General features: G+C 42.8%; 1 protein-coding gene across 1 annotated transcript in view; it reads right to left on the bottom strand.

The window, feature by feature from the left end:
- Positions 1 to 7,597, bottom strand: part of LOC144783112 (F-box only protein 2-like) — a 74,770-nt gene extending 67,173 nt beyond the window's left edge. Inside the window, exons 1-2 of the mRNA XM_078662259.1 lie at positions 7,479 to 7,597; positions 7,209 to 7,351 (exon numbers count right to left, since the gene is read on the bottom strand). Of these exons, the coding sequence (XP_078518385.1) occupies positions 7,209 to 7,248 (40 nt within the window). The 5' untranslated portion in view covers positions 7,249 to 7,351; positions 7,479 to 7,597. The remainder of the gene's footprint in view (positions 1 to 7,208; positions 7,352 to 7,478) is intronic.
- Positions 7,598 to 9,588: the final 1,991 nt, after the last annotated feature.

Genomic DNA, 9,588 nt, shown 5'->3' on the forward strand with positions numbered 1-9,588 from the left:
ACTTCTTGTGCTGCCCACATGTGTCAGGGAGCAGGCAATGCAGTAGTTAATAATAATTGCATTAAACTAAATTGCACTGCCTGGCTCCTTCGACTGCATGAAATTAAATTCCCCAGCAGTGAAGCCAGTATGTTCCGCCTGCTTGCTAGAGCACCAGGAGGACCCTGCAAGCAGGAGGTGCAAACAGGGTTTCCTGCTGGGGGAGTTGCTTTTAAGAGCAATGTCAGGGATCTAGGCTCTATTTTGACCTAAATGCTATTATCATTAAGGTAAGTATAATATCTGGCACCTCGAGCTCCTTAAAGCAACTGTGTTGGGCTTTCACTCTCACCAGCGGAGCAACTCTAATTTCGATCCGTAGATGAAAAATATATAATTTCTCCCACCCCTAGTAATGAGGGCTGACACAAACTTTGTTAGTTAGTCCAAGCATTAAGTCTAGCCCTACATTTTACCTAAACCCAAAACTAAGCTAAGTCCTAATACTAAGGATGAACTTACCCTATACCCTAATAATAAAAAAGTATCTCTATTCCCATCCATAAACCTAACTCTATTCCTTACCTTAACCCAAAACATAAGGCTACAATTAATCTAGACCCCAATCAGCTAAAAGAGCACCTACTGAGCAACTACTATGAATCAACCTCAGTAGTGAATGGGAGCTTTAGACCAAGTTATTGGTTTATTGGGAAAAGGGCCTAGTCATACATTTGGAGGAATGGTTCATGCAGGAAGAGGACTGAGTCTGGAAGGAATTGCTATCCAATAGAAAGTCTACTTACAGAGAACCCAATTGATAAGTACCAGGTTGAGGAACTAAATCCCATCCTTCACCCCCGAATGACAAAAGAAAAGAGGCCTTCAACCAACAATACGATAACATGATAAAGGGCACATAAAAGTTCAGATAGTAGGTGAGAAAGAGAATCCAAGAAAAGGGCTCCTGCTATAGGCTACATTTTCTGAGAAGAACCAAGTAAGAGTATGTCCTTGCACAACCTTCTCTAAAGAGGTACCAGTCCATTTCTGTGATGAGAGGTGAGTGTACTTACTGCCACTCCAGTTTTCACTTAACAGTAGGGCGGGGGTGTTAACATCTTTTAATAGTAGGCTGCATTTCAGGTTTTCCAGACATGGGCTCGCTCTCGTTCAGTACTGACCACACCTCCCCTTCATATGATCCAAAGTTCTGCACTATGGAAAGATTGTGTAGGCAACATTGACAAGCACTAATTTTCCCCACTTTATCATGAACCTCCAGTTAGGGTAGGCATGATAGGGGAGCTCTCAGAAATAGCACATCTACTTCTAAAGTGATTGTATTTTAAAACTATCATACAAGCAACATCTGTCCCATCAATTAATGACATCCAAATACTACTTTTCCGATAACTGCTAACTCTGTGCTTCTATAATCAACTTGAAATGGTTTACAACTTCAAACCAATATAGAGCAGGTTATTACAAAGAGAATGGGTGAAAAATAAAATGCACTACAAATATTAATTATGACTGGTGTTCGAAATCGGCCTCACAAGAAAAAGATTAATGCTACAAAACGCCAGAAATCAGGTAACATATTTAATATTTTTTCCAGAACTCTGTCTGTCAGGGTGCCGCAGCTGGACATTGCCTCTGTCATCCTGACAGACAGCGAACTTTCAAATTTGGATATCACTGCCAGACATTTTCAGTTCTCAGTGCCAGAATGGCTGTAGTAGGCATCAGGCGTTTGCCCAGGAGGCTGGGAGGGTGGGGGCCGGTTTTGGAGCATTGGGGGCCAGTTTTTTTACTGCGGGACGGTTTTGCAGTGCAGCTGCAATATCGGGTCTCAGTAACAAAAGCAGCAGTGCTGGGGGCCGGTTTTGTTTAACAGTAGTGCTTAATGCTAACCCCTCCCCCTCTGGGGGTGGGAGCCCGTCTGACAAAATTGCCAGGGCTGCTTTGGGTTCCCAGTCCGGCCCTGGTTCGCCTGGCGGTGACTGACAGAAACAAGGATATTAGACTGACAGCCCTAATTAGGTTGTCCACTGTAATGCTCTTACTCCGACAGCCTACACTTTGACAGGTCGTCAGGGAAAGCTTTCCTTCAAGGGCCACCACCAACAGAAAGTTGATAGTCCTGAACCTTTAAGTAGGGTGCACAGGCTGAGAGTTTGGCAGATAGGGTACTCCATCACAAATAACAGCTAGTGTGTTCAATCACACTTAGTGCCAAACTCTAAATTAGGGCTATAGTTCCTTTAGAAGATGCGGAAAGCAGAGGTTGTTTATGAACATTAGGTTGTTTCCAACTCACACCAAGGGTATCTTCAAAGAACATGAAAATTAATTATGATTGTATTAAATAATATGTTGTTCATGTAGGGTATTGAAGCTCACGAGGATACATTTCGGAAGAATTTGATGCCCTGGTCAAAGGATAGACAAACACCTGCACTTAGAGCAAAACATCTCTGCCTTACTGGGGGCTGGTGTTAAAGAGCCACTTTTTTATGTTGAAAACAAAATTGAATCAACTCAATTTAAAAATGTCCCTTTACAGAAATGGTTGGTACAGTAACATGGAGAGATCTCGAGCTCAGATCTATGGCCAGAAGTATATGTTCATGGGACAAAACCCTATGTACTGACAATCTTGTAAGAGAGGGATGTGAGGTAAGGTGGACAGCTCTGTCACCAAATTACAATAATATTCAACCCCAAAGACTGTTGGGGATACTTTTAAAGGCAGAGTGAGCCAGAAGCATTTATTGAAACCATACCGATATTTTTACATTGGGTGAGTCAGACTTCTCTTCATAATTTGGGAAATCGGTCGCAAAATTATATTTGAAAAAATACTCTTCGACAGTAACTGTGATCAAAACTGAAACTTTACAAAGTGTTTTGGCAATACCACTCAGTCCCTCCTATGTTTTTTGGGCAGTTAAGAAGCACATGTAGCTTTAAAACGTATTAGGAGAGTGACAGTGTTAAAAAAAAATCTGAATATATTCAGAATCCAGGGAATATAACTTTACAAAGGCTGCCTATGGTATCCCAAAATAAATGCATGGGAGACAGCACAGCAAGTGGTACCTTTTTAAATATGATATACAACAATCCTTCATAATACTGAGGTTTTTGGATACATCTATACTGATAATAGGTGACAATATCATGACTAAGCTTTGATCTAATCAATGCCAACTCCACTCCCTTCGCTGCCCCCTGTTGTCCCTATTCCAGGTTCTACCCTTACCATGAATGAAAAGCTGACAATTCTAAAAAGCCCTCAGCTGCAGATATAGCAATCTGCCTGTAAGCCTTATGCAGGAGCCAGAACCCTGTCCTCCTAAAGCGAGCCCTATCCTTTCAATGTCAGTCTTTGATAAACCGGGCTCATTTACTCTTGAAAAGTAGGTTTTTTTATATTGACAAGTATACTGCACTCACTGTGTAATGTAAAATCTTAATAAAGAATTATCCCCCAAAAAAGAAAAGTAGGGGTTTTACCTCAAAAAGTAGATTAGCACTCCCAAAATGCCAGGCACTCATCAAACCCACCTCAGATCCAGGAGAGCGGATGTTGGCAGATTAATGAGAGCTGGTCAGTAAAAGTGCTTAGTGAGTTAAGTGTTTGCAGAAGAGATCTATATGTGATCTGCAGATCACTGGCTCGGTCCTATTCACTACTTGTTTGTTTCCCAAAGGAAATTATGTTTCGAAAGTTAATTATTTTTTAATTTTTTTTGCACAGGTTATTGATTGACTGATCCGCAGTCATTGAACCAGAAAGTCACTTGTATTTTTGCTAATTGTCCTTGTTTCATTCCAAAATGTTAAAAAATTATCTCGTCTTCTTTTAAAGTCATATATGTAGCAAATACCCAGGGCACAAGTCGGGGTACACATGGGTAGATGGTGTCAACCCACTATTTTCACAGGGTGGACGCCGTCCACCCTGCCAAGAAGTTGGGCTCCACTGAAATATGCAGAACCGGTCCCGTTGTAAGTTTCCACACCAGGACACATTCCTCAGTGCCTGCATGTTATCTGCCTTCGTTCTGAGCAGCAACATGCAGGCAGCAAGGGGGATTGAATATTTGAAGGGCCACATATACGACATGTTTTAGCAGTTGCAAACAGAGAATCAGGCTGTTTGCGGCCACTAAAGAGTTGTTTGGCATGCACTAACCCTATTTTGCGAGTTAGTAGCCTATTTCAGACTCACAAAATAAGGGCATTTTTTAATGTTTTGTAATCGGAATGCTGTTGCAAAACATTCATATTGTACCGACTCCGTGAAAGAGGTGATAACTCATTCGCAAACGGGAAGCGGTCCTCAAGGGGCCCTTTCCCTTTGTGAATGTGGACACCAACATGTTTTAAGAGCAGGCACTGGTCCCACAGACCACTGCCTACTCTTAATAAATGAAAAGGTAGCTTTTCATTTTTATTTTTGAAATGCATTCCGTTTTCCCATTTTAAAATGGGCTGTATTTCAATAAAAAAAAATGCTTTATTTAAAAAGCAATTACAGGCATGGTGGTCTGCTGACCCCAGCATGCCTCGATCCCAGTGATTACAGGCATTCCCAATGAGTCGAAAATTACGATCTGTCTCATGAATGTTGATGAGGCAGGTAAATTGTAACCCTACCGGGAATCGCAAACAGTGTCTCAGGCGCTGTAGTACATCGCATTTTGCGAGTTCCTAATTGCGAGTCACAAAAAGTCACAAATGGGAACTCACAAAATGTTTTCGTCGTACAAGTGGCCCTAAATTCCAGCCATGCTGTGCAAACAAATGATGGACGGAATGCTGAACAAATCAAACTTTCCCCCCCAGTCAAGAGATCTGGGTCAAGACTGATTTGCATATGGCTGGGTCCAAACTGGGGTGGCATGGTGAGCAAAAAAACAATGAGTTTAACCCAGATCTCTTGACTGGGGGTGAATGTTTGATTTGTTCAGCACTCCGTCTGTCATCCGCTTGCGCATCACTTAATTCCAGCCAGGTACTAAACAAAGGCCAAAGTTAAGGGGCCAGTAGGCCTAATTGTTTTTGAATAGCCTGCCTGGGAGATATCGAGAACCTCACACATAGATGCAAATACAATGGAAGGGGTCTGGTGGGTCAGTGGACTAATGAGTCCACTGCAGGGGCCTGTGCTCAATTTCATGGTCACAGGCTCAAATCTCGGTGGGTCTACATAGCCTTTCATCCATCTGAGGTTGATAAAATGAGTACCATTGAGTTGGGTAACAGGAAACATCTGTTATTCAGCACCAAGATATCTAAGGGTGAACGTACGCTTTACAAATACGCATGTTCGGGGAAATAAACTGGGGGGGCTCCTCCGCTAAGAGCAGTGGAAACAGGAAAAATAAGTTGATAATAACATCATCGTCTTGGGCTGGCCACATAGTCATACGCACATAGCATGTTCTCAACCAGGCTGTAATACCCAGCCTGGGTGGAGAACATGCACAGGCTCCCAGTCCCTCTCTAAGCACGAACCATGGCGCTCAGACCAATCATGACGCTACTGTCATGGTGACAGCAGCGTCGTGATTGGCTTAAGGGAGCCTGTGTGATTCCTGGACTCGTCAGGAAGAGAAGCAATGACTGAGGAGAGACAGGAGCATAAAGAGGTAAGTGGTTTTTCTTTTCTTTTGTTTTTTTTCAAACCACCCGCCTCACCATCCCCATTCCCTGCCAGCTGCCATTGGAAACAAAGGCACACAACTTGTTACTATTTTATTACTTCACTAGTACTTAAGAGAGGCATAGTTTTGACTTTGTTCAGTCCCTGTAAATAAGAGATATGCATGCACTGTAGGAATGTCATCTGTATTAATTTGTCCCAGTATTTTCACAAATAACAATTTTAAATATAATTATTTTATTTTATTTATTTTATAGCGCAACTCGTCCCAGTGCAGTTTGTCAGAGCACTTTACAGCACATGTACACATCATACATTGACAATAAATCATATGTGTGTAAATCAATCTACATGATGTTTTACATAAAACAAGTGAGGGTTACAAGGTATAGGAGCCACATGTCCTTCTAGCTCACGTTGCAAGATTAGAAGGATCACAAATTATGAACTGCAAGTTGCAAAAGGATATCTGTGTTAAAATCAGTAACCAGCCTACTTAGCTAAATAAAATACAAATCTGTCATCTGCATGATAGATGATGTACTTTTCAGGAAGTACTTAACCCTCTATGCTACTTTCATTCAACTTTGTGGCTAGATGAAACCCAGATCTCTCCAGCAAATGTGTTAACCTCTTACCAATATTATTGGTCCCTGACTGCACACAAAGATCTCTGCAGCAGGTACCTTAATCCCACAAGATATTTTAAAATGTAGGCTTTGCAACCAATTAAGCATCAGAGATTTACTACCATGTTTCTCCTTGTTGCCAATTTCTTTGTGGCAGTTTTAAAAAATGTATACCTTGAGGCCCAGATTTTGCATCGGGTTGTGTCACTTCTAAAACACAACCACAATGCAAAATCTAATTTGTTAAACCTCGTAATGCACGCAAATGTACTCATGATAGACCTGCTAAACATATGTGTGAGGTGTTAAGATCTGATATCACTTATTGTGATGTAATTTCCTAAGAGGTCATGAGTTATTGATACCAGTTCTTGTGATGCTGCACTGATGGCACGCACCATGATCTCACTTGCATACTGCCAAACTTGGATAGTCCCCCCACTTCTGTTTTTGAAGACTTGTGCCCTGCACATACCCCAGAGCCCCCCCCCACACATTTTACCCCAACCCCACAATGAGCATGCCTAACTCCTATTCATGTAATCCACCACACAGGAAACTGGAATACGTATATGCATGGAATGGTATGATTTTAAAAAACAAGATCAACCCAATTACCAATTAATTAACCACTAACCTTGGCCTCCCAGAGCAGCGTGCTGCCCAACGTAAAGTGCTTCAACGAATCATCATGGGTAAAAAGGCTCTATATAAATGCTATTAGAAGGACATGTAATCTCATAGGTAGGGCCACTGGCATTATGCGGCTAGGGAGCACCAAATAATGTGGCAGGGTTGACTAAATTATGCAGCAAGAAAAGGTAAATGCTGAAGCACTTTTTTTTTTACAGTAATAATTTTTTTTTTTTTTTTTTTACATATGGCAATACATGCAGAGAAACGTCCTTAACCCTAGTACTCACCGGTAGCGCTGGGGTTCTTCAGCAGGTTTCGGGAAGCCATCTCGCTGGTCCTATTCCAGATTAACCCTTCCCACTTGTGGAGAGTTAAGGTACTACGTGTCTTCACTGTCAATGCCCACCGTTGTCTGTGGCTTAATACAAACCTACCAAAAGAAAGGTAAGAAAGAGAATAAGAAAAAATAGAACTATGAATAAAGGGAGAAAAGAAGAAAATGTGGCTTACTGTAAAATCAAAACTAAAGCAACACTGAGCTCAGCAGCAGACTTCACCTTATGTCCCGGACGCCGATGGTCAAATGCTGAACTGATTCAAACCACCTATCCTGACTTCTGATTCAGCTGTGTCTGATCTTTGCTGTTGGACCTTTCTTTTATTTTGCTTTTATATAAATTGAATGAGGGTGGGGCAACATTACAAAACAATACATGGAAGTCTGCATGTTGAAATCAATAGTAAAGCCTCATATATCAGCCCACACCCAGACCTGTCACACCTACCCTGCGGAGACTGCACTGGGGCAAGGAAAAAGATGACGGCTGCTCACCACCTCAGTATCGCTTGGGGCCAGTCAGACAAACACAGTGGGGTGGTGTCTTGCTGTAGAACATTCGGGAAGATGGCGACACCCGGATCCACGTGAGAGGACTGCCAGGCCCTCCAGGGTGGTCCAGGGTGCTATACATTCTTTACATTGGGGGAAGTTTTCATTGTTCACTTATCAAACATGTCTGATATTATCCTCCCTTCCTCCATTTATGAATCTCCCTCTTAGCCATTGCAGTGGAAAAGAGGTTTTAAAATGTAATGGGTAAAGTGTGAAAGGGAGGCTGTCATTTCATGTCATTTCACTACCTTAGGACAGTCAAGTCCCCAACTGTCCGAGAGCTCACCCTGTCTGCCAGCCAAACTGGAAAGGAAGCATCCCCGTTGACAAGGCTGGACTGAGACAGAAAATAAGTCTGGGCACCCAAATAAAAGTGCCCCCCACCCCCAGTAGCTAATCAGACAGTTAAAAAGTGCTGAACATATGTTTTGAACTTGTCAAGACACTATGTATAGGTATTTTGCAATGGTATGGACTGCATGTTGAAACAACAGTGTAGCCTGTTGCACCAGACAAACAAGCCAACCAGGAAACAGTCTGAAATATCAGCCCACACCCTGCCCTGTTACAACTACCCTTCCAGGAAGGCATTGGCAGCGAATGCAACAAAGAAAAAGAAGACAGCTGTACACCGCCTCTGTATCTCATGGGACCAGTCAGACACACTGCTTAAGAACAGTGGAGTGGAGTGGTGTTTTGCTGCAAAACAACCAGGAAGATGCCAACATCCGTATCCATATGAGGGCACTGCCAGGTCCTCGAGGGTGTTCCCAGGGTGCTATCCTTTATTTAAATTGGGGGAAGTTTTGATTGTTCCCTTATCAAACATGTCTGATATCATCCTCCCTCATCCATTCATGAAACTCGCTCTCAGCCACAGCATTGAAAGCAATGAGATAACATGTATTTGGTATGTTGGTAAGGAAGTCTCACAAGACACAAACACAACTGATGGAGTTTATGGGTGCCATGGGACTGATAGACATCTGGAGAACACTAATACAGTCGCTCAAGAGTTCACTTTTCACTCTGGAGTACATGGTGGCCCTTCACTAATTGACCTCCTTGTCGCACTCCCAGCCCAGCTGCCGGGTTTTGGGGAGGTGAGACACCTACCCAGGGGAATATCCGATCACTCCCCCATATGGGCGCACTATAGAATTGGCAAGCAGTGAACCAGTAACGCAATAACCATTAACCCCTCATACTTAGAGCAACAGACCTCTACTGAATGAGCAGTCCGTGACATCACCGGGGACACTCTGGGAAGCATATTCAACTGTAATCAGGGACAGGCCCTCTCTCTGATGGTCGGGCACAAGAAGGACAAGAGGAAAGAGGCAGAGACTATGAAATATTTTAGACCCTAAAGCACAATTGGTATGACTAAACGATAAAAGACACAAGACATATATTAACCCTCAAACAACAAAAATACAGAGATCTGACGACTGAAACTACCAGAGCCATGATTAAGATGACTCAGCACTGAGTATATGAGCAATGGGAAAAGCAGGAAGCTTCCCGCCTGGCTCGACAAGAGAGAAAAAGCCAGTCGGTGGGTAGCCTCCATCCAACTGGCAAATGGCGATAAACTCACTGACCCTCAGGAAATAGTGGATGCATTACCAGCACATTATGAGTTGGTTTACACCTCTGAGATGACAAATACTAAACACGATGCGTTAGATCTCCTTAGGGATCTAGCCCTCCCTAAACCCACACCAGAAGACATCCAAGCCTTAAATTGTGCCCTGACGTGTGAGGAAATGAGG

This window comes from Lissotriton helveticus, chromosome 9, assembly GCF_964261635.1.
Source record: "Lissotriton helveticus chromosome 9, aLisHel1.1, whole genome shotgun sequence".
Lineage (NCBI taxonomy): Eukaryota > Metazoa > Chordata > Amphibia > Caudata > Salamandridae > Lissotriton > Lissotriton helveticus.